General features: G+C 47.7%; 1 protein-coding gene across 1 annotated transcript in view; it reads right to left on the bottom strand.

Annotated features, from left to right (window-relative positions):
* ATP10A (ATPase phospholipid transporting 10A (putative)) overlaps nucleotides 1-21875 on the bottom strand; it is a 157186-nt gene that overhangs the window by 22686 nt on the left and 112625 nt on the right. The window contains exons 4-12 of the mRNA XM_058542250.1: nucleotides 19502-19608; nucleotides 18723-18854; nucleotides 17570-17700; nucleotides 15227-15479; nucleotides 11797-12014; nucleotides 10126-10320; nucleotides 6948-7533; nucleotides 298-401; nucleotides 82-208 (exon numbers count right to left, since the gene is read on the bottom strand). Coding sequence (XP_058398233.1) covers nucleotides 82-208; nucleotides 298-401; nucleotides 6948-7533; nucleotides 10126-10320; nucleotides 11797-12014; nucleotides 15227-15479; nucleotides 17570-17700; nucleotides 18723-18854; nucleotides 19502-19608 — 1853 coding nt within the window. The remainder of the gene's footprint in view (nucleotides 1-81; nucleotides 209-297; nucleotides 402-6947; nucleotides 7534-10125; nucleotides 10321-11796; nucleotides 12015-15226; nucleotides 15480-17569; nucleotides 17701-18722; nucleotides 18855-19501; nucleotides 19609-21875) is intronic.

Raw genomic sequence — 21875 nt, 5'->3', positions numbered from 1 at the left:
GGAGCTGCCAGTGGCTAGAGCCATGTCGCCTCCTGTCAAGGAGCATCTCTAAACTCCACAATGCGTCACAAGTGTAATTACCTAACAGATGCAGATTCGTCTCCAGGCGGACGGCAGACTGAAAGAGGAGCTCCTCGCGGTTTTCCAGGGAGGATTCTGCTTCTAAGTGGCTTTGCAACCAACAGGCGTACTCTTCCTTACTCAGAACCTATGTGAGACACACTGATGAGTGGCCGCAGGTGCTGAGCACTGCTGGGGCGCTGTCAGCACACCCCTGGCAGAGCGGCCCCCACTCACCCTCTTGGCAATGCATAAGGTGCGCAGGCCTTCCACCGCGTACAGGTTCAGGTAGTTCTGAGTCGTGCTTCGGATTTTCTTTTGATGCCTTCCTCTGGCGTCATCTAGATTGGAGTAGAAGCAGAAACACGGATGAGTAAGAACAAGAGTCTAGCGGAATGCCCTGGACCACTCCAGTAACCTCTGGGAGCCCTGCATGGTGTTGAAATGACTCTGCATAAGCCGCAGTTTACGTCACTGAGAGCTCAGCGCCATCCCAGAGGTTCTACTAGGAAGCTCTTTCCACCCAGCTTCCGGGCTGGCTTCCCACGGAAAACAGTCACACTATAAGGTCTCTACAGTCACACTGAGAGAGACAGAATGTCAGATGGTGGTTGGAGGGCTGGGGGAGGGGAGAAAAGAAGAGTGTTCAATGGGTACAGAGTTTCAGTTTGGAAAGATGAAGAAGTTCTGGAGATCTGTTGCACAGCAATGTGAATATACTTAACGCTACTGAATTGTATGCTTAAAAATGGTTAAGATGGCAAATTTTATGTTATGTGTTTTTTTAATCACAATTAAAAAAAAAAAAGCTAAGAAATTAGCTCTCAGCTAGTAAGAGTTCTCCAAACATCCACCTTTTTCTGTTTTCTGTAGACACAGAGGAGGAGCAGACTTGCTGCTTTGCTTATTACCCAACTGCACAAGTGCTGGCTTTGAGCCTCACCCAACCGCGGAATCCACGCCAATGTGACACACACCTTCTTAACTCCACCATGTTCTTGGGCCGACAATTATGAGCGGGAAGGCAGAAGGCACTTTAGTTTATGCATGACAAAACTGGGGTATGAGTGTGTTTCGGGGCCAGTGAGGAATAAGTGGCCCTTGCCTTTCTGCCTTGCTCTAGGTGGCTGCAACTGCAACGCTAGGTCAGAATTTTGTTGCAATTCATTTAGCAGGAAATGTCACAAGAGCATCCTTTCCCAGAGATTTACTCCAGCAACCTCCAATAAGGGACATGTGGGAAACCTCTGTACCACTAGATTTATTCCATGTTTATTTCATCACTTGTAGAAAGTACACACTTTTCATATAAAATTTAAAGTAAAAGTTAGCTGTTATTTTAAAAAGAACCTCCTCATATTTTTGACTGTTTCTAATATCCCTGAGAAGTTAATATAAACAAAACCTCATTAAGAGTGATCTGGCATCTTTGTATGCAGGAGGTGGACATAAATAGAGGTGCACATTCTTTCCCTGTTTATGAAAAATCATACTTAATAGAAAGTGCAGTTTCTATCCCCAGAACACCAGTAGTCTTGCCAGATAGAATATAAGATACTCAAACATTGCATAGGACATACTTTTATTGAATACATTATTTGTTGTTTATCTGAAATTCAAATTGAACTGGACATTCAATATATTTTGTTTGCTAAATCTGGCAACCGTACTTATCAGTGGCGAGGTCCCTGGGCTGAGGAAGGCCGTCTCCTACACCTGTTGGCCCTTTTATATACTGGACCTGGGAGGAACACTCTTACCTCCTGGACATGTGTTCTCCACAGAGAAGACAGCACACCCAAGGGACCAAAGATTGGTTCTTGGGAGCAAAAAATCTTTTTTATGCATAAAGCACAGATATACATAGAGTACATAAACAGATATACAGCATATTTGTGGCATTACAATGTCATAGGGGGACAATTAGGAAAAAAATGTCTAAAAAGGCTCCTTAAGGGGGCAATAATGAAAAAAAAGAGAGAGTTGGGAAACACTGCCCTAGATTACTTTGCTTTAGGAATTTAAATTTCCTGAAAACATGACGGTCCAAGTCATCTTAATTTTGGCTACCATTTACTCCTGATATTGTGATAACATTCTTAGAAGGTCATGGTAACATTATTCCAGATTCTGATTATTCCTTGAGCAAAGAGATGTCTGTCTGAGAAACTTTGGAATTCAAATAATAATCATAAAGTACTTTGGTTGTCCCGAGATGGGAGGAGAAGGCTGTGCTCCAGGGAAGGAGCAGCATGTAGGGTGTGCGATGCTGCGATTAACCACGCTGGTCAGAACAAAACTAACGGAGCAAGAGGCAGCCCGGGCCACTCGGGACCCTGGGTGCCCTGGGCGAGGGTAAGGTCACACAGGAGGCCACACTGAGGTGTTTCTGTGCAGGGCCATCTGCAGCAGGGCCTGGGGACAGAGGCCACCCAGCCCTGCAGGGAAAGAAGCAGTGATTGCCCTACTGCCTCTACTCCCTCCTCCAGACTCGAGGACACACAGCTCCTCTGCCACTTCTGGCAAGACCTTGCTCCTCATTCTTAGGCCAGTCACTTCTCCCTTACAGATCCCCACTGCACCAATGGCTGGACGGTCGCTGGGAAAAATCAATGTCAGGTTTTGCAGGAGCAGCTCTTTGTGAATGCTGTGAACCCTCTACATTCTGATGGAGGGGTCAGGAGGGTGCAAAGAACTCAAGCTCAAAGCAGACGACCACCGAGTTGCTGAGGGGACCTAAGAAGGAGATTGTATTGAGCACTGTCCTAGGGAGCAGGAGGGTGGACGCCCAGAGGGATTCAGTGAGCCCAGCTCTCCTGCGCAAACCTCAGACTATAGGCCTTTTACATTCACACTGCATTTTAAGTGGTATTCATGCAATACTAACCTCTTCTTCCTGATATTCTACAAGGCAGCCCAGACCCCCTGTGGCTTTTCTGCCTATGGTCCTAGGAGGAATTCTGTGTCCAGAACACAGCTGATTGGGTAATGGAGCAACATCGCTTGCAGAGGCAGAATCAATGCTACCTAGCGTCTCTGCTGCTCGGTAGGTGGCGGTGGCCTTAGGGGCCTATGCAGAAGGTCCCTGAGGCCACATCTGGGTCCTGGAGGGGCTGGGGGCACAGTACCAGATAGTGACAGTTCCTGTTAATCTGTAAAGATGACTCTCGTGTCCACTGACCTCAAGACACAGCAGGACTGAGAGGAGCCCCGCTCTGGCTGAGCAGTGCAGGCCACTGCAGCGGAGCACAGGCTGCTGAGCCTGTGTCCCCACCACACACCGCTGGCAACGCTCAGGACCCAGTGAAGGGCCCGCAGGGGAAGATGCCCATTCCTACTCATGATTTTAATGTGTGTTTTTAAATTGCTTGAAGTGATATTTCCATTTCTTCTATACTTTAGAAAAATTTACTTGTCCAATAAGTAGTTTCATCTCAGTAAGATGGTAAATTAAGAAGGTGAATTCCCTCCTTCGTTCATGCATGCATTTATTGATTTACTGAACAGCAGCAATGTGTGACGCCCCATGCGAGGTGGCGGCATACTCTCTATCCTCACTCTTGCAGGAGGGTGGAGCAGTGTAGGGGTTTGTGCCTTAAAGACCACAAAGACTTAAAGACTGAACCACAGGCGAGTGAATCTTAAGGGGGAGGGGCCAGAGAAAAGGGAAAGGAACCTAGCTTATGCTTTATGCCTGTATCACACCAGGCACTGTGCTAGGGCCTTGGGCAGGAGTTTCCTGTGACGTTGGCATCCTGATTTCCTTTGTATAGATGGGAAACTGAGGCACAGAGAGAGTGAGTGACTTGTCCAGGGTCACCTCTGCCCATAAATGTAGACCTGGAATTTGAACAAAAGTCTGCAGATACTGCAGTGGGTAGAGTCCCTGCGTTCTATCTGATGCCACAGAGCTTCCTGCCAGGGCAGGCAAGACACAGCCATGTCTCGCAAATCTGACACATTCTGTCTAACATGGTCACGTCCACCATTAGCTTAATGTCCTTGTGCCTTATTTGATAAACGTGTCGTGAGCTCTTTGAAGAATGATGTTGGATTAAATGCAGAGGGTGACACTCGTGTGTCCTCCTCACTTTATCACCTGCACAGGTAGAGCAGCTTGCCCACAGCACTGCTTCCAGAGCACAGGTAGCCATTTGCAGGTCTGCTCCTCTCCACACCCCACAGTAAAAGTTGAATGATTTATGCGTAATGCCAGGGTGTTACTGGTGGACACTTCAAGATGACCCCAGAGCCATCATACAGCCCCTATCTTGGGAAACCACTGGTGTCTCTGATCGTCATGAATCTTAGCTTGCCTGGTGCCTACATGTAGACCTTCCTTATCCAAACCTGTCTGAACCACACACTGCTTAGAAATTCCCAGAGGAAGGTGGAGATCTGCACAAACTGCTTATTTTTAATTTGCCCTGTCAATGTCACGATTTGGGCAATGTGAGTGTTATGGCAGTGTCATTCTTTTACCTGTCTCTTCCATGGTGCAACAGATGGGAGCCTTTGCTCCTTCTCATCTGCAGTTACCTAGACGTGGAAGGTAATTTTCTCCCAGGGACCCACAGTAAGAGACAGACAGCAGCAGAGGAGGTGGGCGCAATAGCAAAGCTACACCAGGGTTGCAGGATCGGTGGAGGGGGCTGCGAGGCTCCAGCCTGCATATGAGCTCCCTGCACCCCTGACCTTCAGGTTGACTGAGTGATAAGAGTTCTGTTTGTTTGTGCTTTGTCTAGAAATTTGAGACTTTCTACTCCATTTAAAAAAGTGCACTGCCAGCTAAGTGCAAGTGTGCCAACCGCAGCAGCCTTCTTGGTTGCTCTGTGTCCCTCAAACAGCTCAGCAGGGCTCCCTTCCCCCCCCAGGCCTCTCCTGCACCCCCATCCTACCCTTGCTTGCTAGTGCTGGTCCAGGCCTTTTACCTTATCGCTGACCTGCTGTACGTGGTAAAGTCTGAAACACAGCAGTCCATTAAACTGTCTTTACTGCAAGGCTGTGGAATAGGACAAAGGTGATTTTTTTACAGTAGAAGGAAATCCGCTCAGATAATTGTCTATTTATCTGCTTTTCTTCATTGTGTATGAAAAATCAAATTTCAGAATGAAGAAGGCTCTTGGAATGCAAACTCAGCCTGTGAACTGGATTCTCTGTCCACCCTAGGGCAGAACCACTGCAGGAGTGGAAAGACAAAACCCTGCCCTCCAAGAGGTTATCTCCACCAAAGGCCATCCAAACTGTTTTTAGAGACGCATTTGCAAATTTAGCTCAGCTGCCTTTGGGAGGCAACAGCTCTGTGATGGGAAAACGGATTTCCTGTCTGCAGAGATCCCCCAGGGCACTTTTCCACAACGGAGTGGTCCTGGCCTTCGGAGACAGGAGTCCTGTTCCAAGGCACTGAGAACATGTCCTGTTCTGAGGCACTGCAATTATGGAGAACCATGGGAAGTAAGGCATTCCCTTGCTCCATCCCAGAGCTCCAGAAGGGCGTAGCCAGGGTACAGGGTTTCCCAGCAGGTTGTACCTAGAGCTGTTTCCAGGATACAGCAGATAGAGAGGCTGTAGGGGTCAGACAGCACAGCCACCAGCCACGGCAGGTCCGCCTCCATCTGCCAGCAGCATTCTCACTTCCACCCTGCTTCTCTCCCTAGAGGTCACATGTGCACTCCTTTGTCCTCCGAGTGCACAGGGGGGGTGACCAGGTTTACAGTGGGGACCCAGGTCCTTCCCATCCAAGGCCCAGAACTGTATCTGGAAAGAGGCGAAGTCCTTCTGCTCGGTAAAGTTCCACCCTCTACACCAGTGGTTTTTGAACTCCTCTTTTCCAACCCAAAAGTTATATGGAACTCTAGTACACAAAAGAGACTAGGAAAGGGCTGCACTGCCCTAGCAGAGACAGAGGGTGGCCAGCGAGAGGCCAGCAGCCCCCACTACCTGGGCCCCTATTGTGGCCTGAGGCAGTTCCACAAATGGGCTAAAAGCTGCGACCTAGGCCTCACAGGTTCCAGGTCTGGTCAATCACAGGACAGAAGGAACTTTCTGGAACTTTTAGTCTGAAAGTTCTAATAAATAAATGGCAAGCAATAGGATTTATTGGAGCATATGAGGAAGCCATTTGGTGTAAAACTAATTTGGCCTGACCTTGTTTTTCCAAAAGGGCCTGTCACCTTTGAACATGCATTGTATATCTGCTTTACCATGTCCCAAAGACAAGAACAAATGCCTTTAAGATAAGGATGCAACTTCCCCCACATTGGCATTGCCTTAAGGATAAGCATTTCTCTCTAGGCTAGGATTTGATTGCTGCACTCATCCTGTGACCACCAAGCTTGAGACAACAGACCTGCTACCTGCTGTGTCCACCAATTCCTGTGCCGGCAGGGCAATCTTGTGACCATTGTAAAAGGGACATTGTAATCATATGTGATACATGCCCTTTGACAGTATATAAGCTCTGTACACCCCACTTCTTTGGTGCCCTTCCTTCCTTGGAGGAGGAAGGCCCTGGGCTACACGGTCCTCAAATATGGCTCATAATAAACTCACCTCAATTTTGATTTATAGCTTGATTATGGATTATTTGTGTTGACAGTTCTTAACGTTCATTGTCTAGATTTAAAACCTGATGCCTGGCCTCACCCTCATTGTTGTGAGAGGAGTTCAGGCACTGAAGCCTTCCATCCCCCGCCTCCCCTAGTGCATTCTACTCCAACCCTTCAAAGGAGGAAAGGGTGATCCAGAGAGGCAGATCTCGGATGGGCACTGCTTAAAAAAGGATTAATGAAAATCGCTTTATCCATGGGAAGGGACTAGGGGAGGGGCTGATTTCTTGGGACTTCCACCTGGGGCTAGGAGTGTAGCTGAGCGAGGGAGCTGGATACCTGAGGAGCAGGGCAGCAGCAGGTCCATAATCACCGAGTCAGCCCCCTTGGTGTAGACGTTGATCTCATCGGTGAGCGGGTGCCGGATCACCACCGACATCCTCTTGCGGATGGAGTCGAAGCCCAGTGTATGCAGGAGCTCGAAGGTGAGCCTGCCCAGGTGGGGCAGCTCCACCGACACCTGGTCATGCAGCCGGTCAGCAAGCGCACAGTTGTAGGCCCGGGCGGCGTAGACGAGCGCAGCCTCGTCAGGGCTCTCAGCCTCGTAGCGCAGCTCCTGCTCCTGCACCTGCTCCAATTCCTGCCCCTGCTCCCGGGTGGCACGCTCCGGGGCCCAGCCGTCAGCCCCGCTGCTGTAGCCATTGCTGGTGATGGCTGGGGCTGGCTGGCCCAGCCTCTCCTCCAGTTTGAGCAGCGTGCTGTTGTTGGACAGCGTGGACAGAAAGCTGGACCCCGACTTATGGGTGGACTTGGTGGCCAGGCTCCCAGTGCTGCTGCAGCCTGAGGTCAGGCGGCTGGGCGTGAACCTCCGGAGGAAGTCTTCTATCGTCTTCACGGGGGACTTCAGCTCACACCTCCCCCTCACCTGCCAGAGAAGTGTCAGAAAACAGGTGAGGAGTGTCCCCTAGAGGCCTCACCCCGACTATCACAGGGCACTCCTCAACTTCCCCAGTGGGGGCTCCAAGCACAGACCCCCCATTCTCCAGATTTCAGGGCATGCAATGAAAATTGCAGCCAGAGCCAGCATCGCTTCCTGGAGACCATCCTTTGGCCTTTCCACTTCACTTAAACAAAGGTCATCCAGTATTCGTTCTTTTAGGATGTGATCACCAGGGTAGCCACAACTGAGGCTCCAGACTGACTCAGTGGAGTGTGTGGCTGGTGGTCCCTGCAGGCTTTGAGACTGCCTCCTCTGCTGGCTGTTCACTCACTGCAGTGTCCCACTGCTTTGCAGAAAAAGTTCATAGGAGTGGGCTTGTCATTGCCTGGCATTGCCTGGCACAAAAGCCAACTTTTCTTTTTTTTTTTGCTTGAGGAAGATTAGCCCTGAACTAACATCTGTGCCAGTCTTCCTCTACTTTGTATATGGGACACTGCCACAGCATGGCTGATGAGTAGTGTAGGTCTGCACCCAGGATCCGAACCCATGAACCCCAGGCCGCCGAAGCGGAGTGTGCCAAACTTAACCACTGTGTCATGGGGCCAGCCCCCAGCTTTTTTTTTTTTTTTTTAAATAAAAAATCATTTAACAAAAGGCCAGTTTATACATCCTTTTGAATTATGTCCATAAAAAATTTAAATATACAAATAACATTCCCAAACCCAAAAGAATCTTTCTAAACAAAGGAAATACATAGACAAATTCAAGATCCAAATCATTAAACAAATTTTTTAAATCACAAATTATATATCTTCTAATAAGAAATGAAAATAACAAAATTACAGTTACATACAGTTGTTAAAGTTTCCAAAAGCTCAATGATGGAGCAACAGAGCAACACTTTGAGTACTGTTAAATAATGCTGGTATAATATATCTATTTTAATTTTTTGCTAGAAAATGGAATTACAGCAAATGTTGAACCAATAAAAACACTGAATTATAGTTATCTTAAATTTTCATAATTTTGCCCATGTGTCCAAAGTTGTGAATTACAGAAATAGCCTCCAGAAAAGTCAAGTATTTGGTAAAGCAAGGTACACAGAACCAATTTTGATAAAGGGGCTTTTATTTGTTCCTATAATGACTTAAATATGCTACATATCCAGGCAGGGGATTCAGGTAGCCACGTGGAGCTCCTGTGGCTCCAAATACCCTCAAAGGTGGCACTCACTAAAGCGTGGTAACAGAAATGCATGCAGAGACACATTCATTTAAAGTCTGAGGTGGGTGATCGAATAGTCTGCTCCTCACGTGGAACTCACTGCATGTGTGAGGCAGGCTTCAGTTATGTTGGGGTCTCTCTCACATATTCAGTAATTGCAATGATGCCTAGGTCTGTCAGACAGGGTCTAACCTAGAAACCAAATACCCCACCAAATGCACGCCAGAAGGATTGAATACAGGGTGGTGGAAGAAGCCAGAGGCCAGGTGAGATGCTGAGGCAGCTCTCGCCCAGGCTGGCAGCATAAGCTTCCTGTCTTTGAGTTCTTTCCACCGGGATCTTCTGGGCCCACATGCTCCTGCTGCAGAGAGGGCCGGGAACCCCTTGTTCACCCCACATCCCCCACCAGGGGCTCCATCAGTGGAACCTGCTGGAAGGGCTGACCCAGGAGGTGGGGAAGGGGCTGGGAGAGCAGGGGGCTTAGGGGCCAGGTCTACGCATGCGTCCAGCCCTAGAACACTTTTGTTTTGACCCATTTAAAGTTGCCTCGCTGTATTATGCACATCCGCACTTAGGTGGCTCCCACACCACCTGGCCCACCTGGAGACTTTCTGAGGAGCACCTGGGTTATAGAGGATCCTTTCGCACATAAAACTTTACTCTCTTTAGAGAGAACCTTAATGTTAACCCAAACAAAAACCAACTTGGGTACCGGTATGCTTCTACCCCCTTAGGTAACCTCCGATTAATTCTCGACCACTTCTTGAATGAAAATGTTACAGGGCTTTACTAAGGTCAAATACATTTACCGTCTGCCAAACCCTACTCCGAGCCCCTTCTGTAAATCTGCACCACAACCCTCCTGTCCCAGATGAGAGTTGTGAGGCATAGGAGGGGAACAGCTCGTCTAAAGCCACTCAGCTGAGTAGTGAAATCAGGATTCAAGTCCAGGCAGCTCATCCCAGAGCCTGTCCTGTCCTCTCTCCTGTGAGAATCTGGGACCCTGAGGCTCTGCATAGGTTGTATAGGGCAGCCTCACTCCTGCCCCTGCCCCCCCAGGCCAGGCCAGCAGCTCTGTGCCCCTCCTTTCTTGGGGTCGGAGGATGTCTGTCCTCTCTCACTTGGCCCAATCCTGGCACCCATCCACTGCAGCCTGGGAAGGCAGTGAAGAACCAAAGAGCTTATTTGCCCCTATGAAGAAGCCCTCTGCTGCCTCCCCTTAAACCTGTTGAGGTGGTGCTGAGCAGCTCCTGCAGGAAAGGAAAGTGCATTACCCTCAGGAAGACTGACAACAGTGGGGCTGTGCCGATGGTCAGGGGCGTGTTAGGCTCGAAAGAATACTCCAGAACTCGCCTTTTGTCGTGGCTGATCTGGGGATGTGACAACCACTGTGTTGCAGATGGTGAGTGCAATGAAGAAGTCGAAAACGTCAGACAGCTCCGGTGAGAGGTGGGCCAGTGGGTGCTCCTGGTGCCTTGCGACGGCCAGACACCTGTCGCACTCGCTCACCTTCTCAAACAGCTTTGGGTCGGGTGCAATGTCCTTCTCCTGGGAAGAAAACAGAGCCTGAGGGGTGAGTCTGACACAGTGACCTGCCAAGCATCTTGGCAGCCATTAAAAGCACCTTGATTTTATTATCAGCTATAAACACACCTTCATCTCACACATACACATATGCCATTTACATAACGATAAATTAGGTGTAGTTTTAATTGTATAAGAATATATCTTACATATGAAATGAAATGCATATATTCTTACACATAATATGATATACATATTCTTATTATAAAGTAATACATCTAAAAGTATATATTAATTTAAAATATCTTACTCAGGAAGACTTGAAAATTAGAAAATAATAGGGAAAATTTAACAAATCTGTATCCCACCACCTCAAAGTAACATATACTTTTTGAAAAACATGCTTCTGCCTTTCCTTCCAATTGTTTTTCTATACATTTACATTTTACGTAATCAAAATATTTTATACATAAATTGGCAGTTTCCATTTTCCCCAAAATATTATATTGTCTGAACTTTCGCTGGCCTTTAAGATTTATTTGACAATGCAATTTTTAGCAACTTCAAAAAAAATGTAGCATAATTTATTTGACCATTCCTTTATCACTGGATACATTTTTTTCACTGTTTTGCTGATGTAAATAACACACTATCAACTTCTGTGTAAAGAAATCTTTGACTGAATCACTAAATTCTTAGGTCAGAAAGTTTGAGCATTTCAAATATTCTTGACTCATATTGCTAATCTTGACTCATATTGCTAAATCAATGTCAGGAAAACTTGTTTCAGTGCAGTGTCCCCCCTGCCAAGTGTGAGAGGCCCCTCTCATGTGCCCCGTATAAACCCACCAGTGAGCGACCACAATTCTCAATCACCTCTATTTAAACGGCAGCGTCTATGTGGGTTCAGAAGAACATAAAAGAAGGAGGCCACCACAGAGTGAATAAAATGGATTCAGACCTCTCTGTTCTTGAAACATCGTAGAAGTGAAAGGATGTTTTAAAGGTTGTCACTCACACACTCACTCCTGGAAATTTCCCTGCCTGACGAGAATAGTCCATAAATGTTTGGGCAGCTGACAAGGCAAGGGAGAGAGAAGGCTTACTGGATTTGAGCTCATCTAATTAAAACTATTTTTTTTTTTTCATTTGGCTTTGCTTTTTCACAGTTGTCATGCTGCTCTGATGTTTTATTCATTTCATTTGGCAGGAGAGACTTCCTCTCTGTCACCCATTTGGGTGGCTCACCAGCAATCCTCCAGCCTTAGAAGCTTTGGTGAAGGGGCTGTAGGTACAGTGGTGTTGGGAAAGATACAGTGGTGTGGGGAGAAGGTGTTGGCCAGAAACACTTCCGCTCACTGAGCAGAGCCAACCCTCCAGCAAGAGCTTGTGTGTATTAATAGACACAGACACATCTGATGAACCGGGGAAATGACAGTGGCAAGGAAAGGTGGTGATGCCCTGGCTCAGGGCGGCCGTCGTCCTCTGAGCTGGACTCACCATGGGGCTACTGAAGGCCGTGTGTTTGGACAGCATGCTGGCCCGCTTGGCCTCGGCCCGACTGCCCGTACGCCGGTGTGACTTGGTGCTCTGGCTCCTGTGCATGATGCGGATGCTCTGGTGGCTCCCAATGCTGCCTCGCTGGGGCAGTGAGCCCCCTCTGGGCACCGCCTCTTCGTCCTCTGAGTCTGCCTCCTGGTACTTGGCCAGACGCCGGGCTGTGGGGAGAGGGACATGGAGTGACATGTCATAGTGAGGCTGGGCAGACGGATCTGATTCAGAGCACTCACTACCCTCGCTCTATAATGGCAAGGCCCCATTTAAAGAAGGTTTCCACTGAGGGACAGAGGAGGTTCTCATTTATCTGCACCTTCAGTCAACCTCATGAGGTTGATATTCTCAACCCTATTTCACAGATGAGAAGGCTGAGTCTTGGAGAACTTAAGGAGCTTGCTAAGGTCACAGGATGCAGAGGCAGGGGTGGAGACGGCACCCAGGCCTGTGGGACACCAGAGTTCAGGTCCTGTCCATTATGGCACAGTGGCCATCCCACTCCACAAACAAGTCAAGTGTGGGCAGAGATGACTTCACACAAGGCTCGTCCCTTCAGGTGGAGCCTCGGTGTAAATGGGGGTGGGGTGGGCTGGTGGCTGGGAGGAAGGCAAGGCAGATGGTGAAGGCCTGGCGCACAGCGTAGCCAGGCTCCAGGCTTTGCCCTTCATCCTGGGGTCATGGGGCCATCTGGCTCACTGGGAACATCAGGACAGATTACGTTGAGCATCTGCCTTGTAGTCACACAGAAATAACAGTTCTCAGGCTGTATTGATGGTGCTCACCTGTGGGGGTTCCTTGCTCAGGGCTGGGTGGGTGGTGAGTACTGTCTGCACTCACCCTGTATGGATGAAGCGCTATGCAACAGGTGGGCTCACAGTCCTCCTTGGGTTAGGGTTGCCAAGCACGGACTAATGCCGCTGGGGTTTAGAACCAGCAAGCAAAGCTCTACTGAAGAGGACCTTGACTGCAATGCTACACTTGAGCCCTTAGGGGGCGCTGCTGAGCAGAAGTCCCTGTGGCTGCTCAGTGAATCACAGACAGTGCATCTGTGGTGCTGTTTCTTGCTAACAATAGCTCTGAACACGTTTTCCTGGCTCTGCCTAGTTAGTTCAGCTTGTTCCATCATGGGCGAGCCACAAGGAGACTATTCATGAGGATTACTCATTCAAAACAAGTGATTACGCAGAACTTCAAGGGCAGGTCCAGTGCTGGGCAGGGGTGCAAGGTATCCTCACACAAGGAGGCCTGCGTGGGGCCAAGGGAAGGGGCCTCCATCTGGGGATGCTCATGGCATTGGTTTGTCCTGTGGGCCAGGCCTTATATTCAGCATCTTTCTAAAGAAAGACTTTTCTTTAGAGATGAGAAAAATGGAGATAAAGAAAGAGAAGTCACCTGCCCATGGTCACAAGGCCAAGTAATCGCCACTGCCAGGATTCCAACCCAGGGAGCTCCTAATTCCAGGAGCAAAACTCTTCCCACATGCCCCACGGCTCCTGGCTGATCTAAGTCCCAGTTTGGTGTCAAGTAGATGACAAGGAAGAACGAAGCCAGGACATGGGATTGTCCAGCTTCTAGGCCTGTGTGTTAGGAGCTTGGCCTTCAGCCTCCTGAAGGGCACACCTGCCTGTCCCACCCTCCCGCAGCAGTTGTCAGATGTTAGCCTAAAAGTAGCCATCTCTCAGGCCATTGCTGGTGTCTCTGTGGTCTGCGACTGTACAGCGGCTTCTGACCAGCAGTGGTCTCAGTGATGCCCTTGATGTCCTTGAGGAAGATGAGGGCAAGGAGGGGGTGATGCCTGTCCCTGCGCATGCACTGTCACCAGGACACTAGGTCAGAGACAGCTACACCCATGGTCTCCATGGCCAGTTCAGGTATCTGTGAGCTGGGCTCAGTGCTCAGGGCCAAACCCCTCAGGATTCATTTTACTAATGAGACCTGAGAGGTCAGATCACAGCAGTAACTGCTGAAGATGCTCTTGGCCCCAGCTGCACATCAATGACCGACGGCAGCACTTCTTCAAAACATGCTGCAGAGATGCCTGGTGGTTTGTCTTCACCAGCAATGCTTTCCTGTGTCTTCCAGAGGCGATGGAACCATTTGGTATTATGGCAAGCATCTGACAACAGTCAAAATCTGAACCTTAGTTGGGATTCTGCTCACGGAGCCTTTGGTCCACCTTTCAAAGGCTGCCGCTGACCTGTCTTCCTGGTCTCTGACTCCTTCACAACTAGGCTGAGTCCTGCTTTTAGGTAAATAAGCTCTTCTGCTCAAGGTTGAGGAGTTACAGAAAAGGGAGGGTGAGAGAGGGTGGACAGGTGGATGGATGGGATACTGTCGATGACCATTTATTTTGGATGGCAAATAAATCATTAAACAAAGTAGATAAGTTCCTATGCCTTCTGTTTAATATGACAGCTTTAATTTTACATGGATGTTAGTGGATATCATGATAATTCTCAGTTTTATAAAACTCACAAAAAATCTCATGCTTCCAATAGAACCTTGCCACCAAATCCTCCACCAAATCCTCAATAGGAAGTACAGCTTCCTATTGACACCCACACACTGTCCCCTTGTTCTATATTTGCTTCTGTTTCCATGGCAAGGTCTCTTTGATGTTCTCAGATGCCATTTTAGGAAGCAAAGGGAAGGCTGCAGAGCAAGTGCCCCCTCTCAGAGGTGCAATGGCCTCAGAAACATGACTGTGGTGCAGGGACCCTTATCATGGTACCCTCTCCCGGCTTGGGCGCTAGCTGGTTCTAGTCACACACTCAGCTTATGAAGCGGATGGCTCCTGTGCATTCAGAGAGGAAAAAGGCAGCAAAGGGTAAGGAAAGAAGAGATGGGAGGAGGGACTGCTTAAAAGATCCAAAGTGAGTGACATTTCTCTCCAGCTCCCATGGACATCGTATTCCAAGGGAAAGAATGCAGCATAAATTGCTCAATGCCCTTCTGAGAATTTTCAGCTGAGAACAAGACGACCGATGGGTGACAACAGAAACATCTCTTTTTCTCTTGGTGTGGTAGAGAGACTGGGTGCCTCAGAAGTTCCACAAGGATGCCCTCCTTAGTTCCCCTTGTCTGGCAGAAAATGAGCGTTTAGGCAGATGCCCACCACACGGAGACCCTGTAGTGAGTGGGTGCTGTCAGCCACGTGGAAGTGCCATTTCCATAAGTGCTGCCAGGCTTCAGGCTCCCGAGTTCTCTGACAGCCCTTCTATGTTGTATTCTCCCTCAGAAATCAGCACTCCCTGAAGCCTGTGTGTATGTGTGTCTGTGTGTGTGTGTGTGTGTGTGTGTGTGCGGGCACACGTGCATGTGTGCATGCAGCTTTGACAGAGGAGCTCTCTGGTCCAGCCCCCGCCCCCACACTCACCATTTGCATCATGAGCATATTCCATGCCAGACACAGTGCATCTTCGGAAAACCATCTTATTCTCGGTTAAAGTGCCCGTTTTATCTGAGAAGATGTACTGTATCTGCCCTAAGTCTTCCGTGATGTTCAGAGCTCGACACTGCAGCTGCGAGTCTGTTTCTTCATCGTACAACTCTATATCCTGGTTAATGAAGTACACTTGGCAGACTTTCACAATTTCAATGGAAACATATAAGGAAATTGGGATCAAAACCTAGAAGATACAAGATACAGAATGAACAGCCGGCTGTGAGGACCAGGGAGCTGCAGAATTAGTCCAATCTATTTAAATGACAAATGACTACAACCACAAGTAGGTAAGGACTATACTGTACCTTTCCGAGTTTAAACAGGTTGGTTTAGAGTCAGTATGGGAAAAGTATTAGGATATTGGCAAAGAGTTTAAACTAGGACAGCCTACGGTGCCACTGCAGAGCGGAAATCCACTACCGTGTTTCAAAGTATGGTAACCACGGCTTGGATAGAGGCAAGCGTTTTCGTATTAATAAGTTGTGCTTGACAGAAGCTAGGAAAGAAAAGAGAGAGAAGAGAAAAAAACACATGGCACAGTCAGAGTCCTCATAAGCAAAGTCTCCTCGCACCACAGCGGCACTCAGCCCCCGGGCCGTCCCAGGGCTCCCAGCGACAGCAGTGCCCGTCCCCCAGACACAACCCCACAGTTGAGAAGAGAGTCTTTTCAGAGGCTGGTTTTGTGTTGAAGGACAATTTCTGTGATCTTGTACAATACACAGCAAAGAGAAGAAGGCTTTGAGAAGAATATTCACAGTTATGCTTTGACAATTTAAGAATAACCTCCATGAAATCAACGCTTAAATTTTTCTTTTTTTGTGGAGTAACAGTATTGAACTGATGTTTACGGGCTCAGAATACCATATCCAGACTATTAGGGTTCTCCTGGTAACTTAAGCAAGTTAATGCAACACCTAATACACTACTAACTCCAAGGCTAGAACAAAATTTGCATTTACAAAAAAAGACTAACTGAAATAAGTCAAACAGAAAAACATAAATACTGTATGATCTCACTTATATGTTGCATCTGAAAAAACAAACTCATAGATACAGAGAACTGATTGGTGGTTGCCAGAGGTGGGCAGGTGGGCAAAATGGGTGAAGGGGGTCAAAAGGTACAAACTTCCAGCAATAGAATAAATAAGTCATGGGATGTAATGTACATGGTGACTACAGTTAACAATACTGTATTGTATATTTGAAAGTGGTTAAGAGAATAAATTTTAAAAGTTCTCAACACACGGAAAAAAACATTTGTAACTATGTGTGGCAATGGGCCTTAACTAAATTTATTGTGGTGATCATTTTGCAATATATACATATACCAAATCATGTTGTACACCGAAAACTAATGCAATGTTATACATCAATTATAGCTCAATAAAACTGGAAAAAAGTTACAGGAAAAAAAAGAATAATTAATAAAATAATAAATGAATTCCTTGAATAATTCAAAACCCCATATGAGTAACCATAATAGTTTCAATCTCTTTTTCTATCAAACCTTTTACGAGAACAATTAGGAAATAAATTACTACATTGAGTTAAAAAAAAAAAAACTGCTATTTTGGAAAGTTAAATAAGGCTTTTTCCTGCTGTATGAAGCACAAGACAGCAGAGCTCCCCTCCAAGGTAAAGGCTAAGCAAATGTCCGTTGGTCACTCTGTGCTCCCAAAGAGGTTGGCGGTGACGCTTACAGCCCCTTCTCCACTCTTTAATAGCTCTTTTGGGCATAGATTCTCAGTCAGTGACTGGGAGTCTTTGGGTAGGCATGTGAATTAATAATAATAATAGACAATGCCACTAAATGCAGCCTGGAGCTTAATTCATGGCAAAGGACCAAAGTTGGTTTCTTAGTTTTGACAATGTTCCATGGTAATAGGATACATTCGCACCTGGGGATCCTGGGTGAGGACATATGGGAACTCTCTGAACTATTTTTTGCAACTTGTCTGTAAATCCTAAAATTATTTCAAAATAATATTTTTTTAGAAGTAATTGAAAGGAAAAACAAAACAAAACAAACGATCAAAACCAACCCCTCAAAACATAAGAATCTTAAGAACAGCAAAAGAGAATTTTACCTTGAAAATCACCCAAGAAAAGACTCTATAGATAAATTAAGTGGAAAAATAACATGCAGCACGTTAGGCAGGTACATTCGTGGTCCTCCAGATGCAGAGTTTATAGGAAATTCTTGGCACAGTATGATGACTTGAAGTTCTCATCAGAGAAGTAAAGCAATTATTGTACGGTACTTAGTACTGTTACCTGCAGAACTATTATCATGGTCAAAAACGAGTACACTGCAGCTGTGACTGGGGACAAAGAGCTCCCGTCAGACTCGGGGACATCAAACAATGACTTCTTCTCTTCGTACCGCCGCACCCACAGTCCGTGTCCTGTAGTAACATTCAAAGAGAAACGTCATTCATCCAATGGAAAAATAAGAACGCTGCTAGTGCAAATTAAAGCAAAACTTTAAGACTGCTACTCAACACAGGCACATGCGGGTTTATCAGCCACCTTGCCACGTCAGACTGCTGTATGGCAGTGGAACTTGGGCCCTTCCTCACACTGGGTGTTGCCCATTTGGGCACTGAATGGCACCACTGGTCATAATGCAGGAATTGAATTGCTGGCAGCTGCCATGGGAAACCCCCAGAAAGGAATTTTCCAACGTGTGCCTCACAAAACACCAGTCTTGTCAGTAGGCTCTGGATACCGCCCATTATTGTCCATTCTTGGAGATTCAAAATGCACATATCACAGACTCTGAGATGCCAATGGCAATGCCCATGATTTCATCACCCAGGACCCAGACCTATCTGACAACAAAAACCCTTTTTATGTTCTGTATGCCTACGTCTCCCAGATCACATCACGCCCACCTGGTGCGTGATGGCAGCTGAGCAGGGTAAGTGGTGAAGGTTATTAACCTGGGGGCTCATCACACTTCCTTGCAAGGTGCTCCCAAGGCAGCGTGCTGGGTCTGGGGGCTCGAAGGCTGGAGAGCACCAGAGCCTGCATGCAACCCAACTGCCAGCCCCTTCTGAGGATCCCAATAATTTTTTTCCTCTTTTCAGGAGTTCTCATTAGTAGCATTTGTGCCTCTGCTGCTGTTACTCTCACTTCATCACCAGGTTACTTCTTCCACTGAAATCATTACTACTGGCATGATTAAACTATTCTTCCATCCAAGAAGTTGCCAATTCAAAAAACAACATTACTTTGCCAAGCCCATTCACCTAGGCATCTCAAAATGGCCCGTGCTGATGCAAATATCCCTTGCGTCCAAGTCGGTGACAAACATGCATTTTAACTTGAGAGGACTGGGTCAGAACGAGTCATGGGCAGCCCGAGAGGCTCACCTGGAGGCTGTCCAGCAGTGCCCACTCATTTGTGACCCATTGAGGAGACTTACCGACCGCTGAGAACAGAGACATACAAACGAGGAGGAGGACACACCAGAGCACGTCGCAGTTCATCTGCCTCTCAAGCTGGCTGCGCTTGTAGCGGGGCCCGCTGTTGTTCAGCAGAGCCTTGGTTTCGTGTCCTGTGGGGGAGAACGAAGGGTCGCAGTGACTCAATGCCCACCAGTTAAGGGATGTATTACGCTGACTCCATGGATTGAGGTATGATGCTGCTGTCCATTCATACTTATGGGATAAGCTCAGTTGAAAAAGCAGGGTATAAAATTAATTTAATGTAACAACCATGGAGAAATGCATGGGAAGAAACAGGCTAAAACGCTCAGAGAGAACACTTTCAGTTGAAGTATTATTATTAGAAGTTTTGCTTCTTTCTATTTTACTGGTTTTCCAACTTTTCTACAACTGGTATATGCTACTATTTTTTTTTTGGTGAGGAAGATTGCCCTGAGCTAACATCTGTGGCCAATCCTCCTCTTTTTGCTCAGGAAGACTGGCCCTGGGCTAACATCCGTGCCCATCTTCCTCTACTTTATATGGGACGCCGCCACAGCATGGCTTGACAAGCGGTGTGTCGGTGCACGCCGGGCATCCGAACCCTGGGCCGCCGCAGCGAAGCACATGCAATTAACCGCTACACCACCACGCCGGCCCAGGTATATGCTACTTTTATAATCAGAAAAAAATAACAGGGGAGCAACGTACAAGAACACGGAGCACAATATGGCGAGCCAGCGCCATCACAGACCACGTGTGACACGGCCATGCCTACCGGCGTAGATGACAATGCCAACGACGGCTTCTGTGTTTCGGATGGTACAGCCTCGCAGCAACAGGTTTTCTTTGTATAGCCCAGCCTTCTTCCCGTTGTCATGTACGCTGTCGAGGAAGAGTTGGCACATGTCACTCTGATGCTTACAAGCGCCTCATGGCTCAAGTAGCACTGCCTTGGGGAAGGAAGGCCTGGACGCTGAGCTGGGATGGGGAACGGGAAAACTCAAGAGTGGGTGGCCTGTCTCAGTGGACGTCCCCAAAAGCTGAGGAGGAGCTGGTACTCCCCAGTAACTGGGCTTCTAGAAGCATCTCGGGATCCTGATGTTTGTTTGTTTACTTTGCCCAGGGGCTTTGTGAAATAGTAAGAAATATATATATTGGTCTCTGCCCGCAGTTCCTGACACCGGGCCCCTGAAACCCTGTAAATAGGGGTTCTAGGAGAATCTTTTGTTCTAATATTTAGTCTCTGCCCCCAGTTCCCGGCACAGGGCTCCTAAAACTCTTGTAAATTCCTAAGTGATAAGAGCACTAGGAGCATCTTCTGTTCTAATATTTTGTCTCTGATCAGTTATTCCTGACACAAGATACTAAAGCCCCTGTAATTTCCTGGGCAACAGTAGTGTCTTTTGTTCTCATGAGGCAACTGGGTGGGCTCCTGGATGCCTCTGCATGGGGGCTGGTCAGCAGAAAGAACAAGCCATGATAAGAAGGTTGGAATTTTCAGCCCCACTCCCCATTCTCTAGAGAGAGGAGGAGTTGAAAATGGAATTAAAAGTCAATCACGCCTCCATAAAAATCCCAAAAGTATGGAGTTTGGAGAGCTTCCGGGTTGGTGAACAGATGGAGGTGCAAGGAGAGTGATGCCCAGAGAAGGCACGGAAGCTACACACCCAGTCCCACACACTTGCCCTATGCATCTCTTCCATCTGGGTGTTCATCTGTATCCTTTATCATATCCTTTTATAATAGACTGGTAAATAGTAAGTAAACTGTTTTCCTGAGTTCTGTGTGCCACTCAAGCAAATTAATTGAATCTAAGGAGGGGGTCGTGGGAACTTCTGATTTATAACCAGGTCAGATGACAACCTGGACTTGTGATTGGCATCTGAAGTGAGCATGCGGGGCAATCTTGTGGGACTGAGCCCTTAACCTGTGGGCTCTGATGCCATCTCCAGGTAGACAGTGTCAGAATTGAGTTCAACTGTAGGACACTCAGCTGGTGTCACAGATTTGCTTGGTGTGGGAAAAACCCACACATCAGAACTGGTGTCAGGATGGTCGTAGGCTTGTTTTCACCACAGGGATTGACCACTGCTAGAGAGGGCAGACAGGGAATGCCCGTTGCAAAGTTGCAAAGTTGGCCAAGGAAAGCCCTGCTAGCTGGTCGCTCACCCATCTCCTCATAGGGAACACTGCTCCTCATCAGTACCTCACGTGTCACAAAGATACAAGTATTTCTCCAGAAAAGGGGATGATATTGGTTTCAGGAACATTTTCTATATTCTTTTTTTCTTATAAAAACTCATAAAGTTATTAGAAATGTTAATATATTAAATTAGAAATGCGGTAAATTCCATGAGACAATTGTATAAATTCGGTTTCACTTCTATTTAGATTCAGAGGGACAGTCCAAGTTTAAGCCAGTGGTTTTCAAGCTCATCCTCGTGGTGCACTAAAGATGGCTGTGTCCTCACCCACCCTGTCCAGGATCCCCCTGTGCTAGGACCACAGTGGGACAGACGTGGTCCCGGGAGCATGACCAACAGTCACTAGGAGAGGCCCTGGAAGCTTCTGGAACTAGAGCAGGGGCCCAGCTTAACCTACCTCAGGCAGGGCCACCCAGCTGGGGGCCTTCCAAGAAGTCACCTTCCCACACCCTCAGAGGACAGCACTCCCCACACCTCCCACGCAGACCCACAGCCCAAACCCCTTCTCTGTGGTTCTTGAAGCTCACCAAGGACCCCTGCAAATGTGTTCCCTCCCACCAGCTCCTAGCATACTGCCACTGACATGGAAGCAGAGCTGCTGTGGAGAGGTGCAAGGTCAGAGGAAGCCCACAAGGTTTCCGGGGAAACAGCACTTCCTGCCACATCTGGACCCTGGTCTCTGGCATGAAGGGCAGGGCCACCGCTCAACCTGAGACACACCCCTGCTCTTCACAACCAGGGAAATGAATATATTTTCTGGTGAAGAAGAGCAGCTAAACCATAAAGTCAAGGCCAAACTGCACGTAGGGGGACACAGTTGCTTCCAGCCTGTTATTTACAGTGCAGCGTCGGGTCTCCTGCAGCAGCCCTGCAGAGGAGCACACAGGGGGATGCTCAGTCAGCACTGTGTCCACAGCCCCCTTGCAGCAATTCCAGGACAGAGTC

This window comes from Diceros bicornis, chromosome 5, assembly GCF_020826845.1.
Source record: "Diceros bicornis minor isolate mBicDic1 chromosome 5, mDicBic1.mat.cur, whole genome shotgun sequence".
Taxonomy (NCBI): Eukaryota; Metazoa; Chordata; class Mammalia; order Perissodactyla; family Rhinocerotidae; genus Diceros; species Diceros bicornis.
Note: the sequence above shows the minus strand (reverse complement) of the source record. Positions and strands in the feature narration are given on the sequence as shown.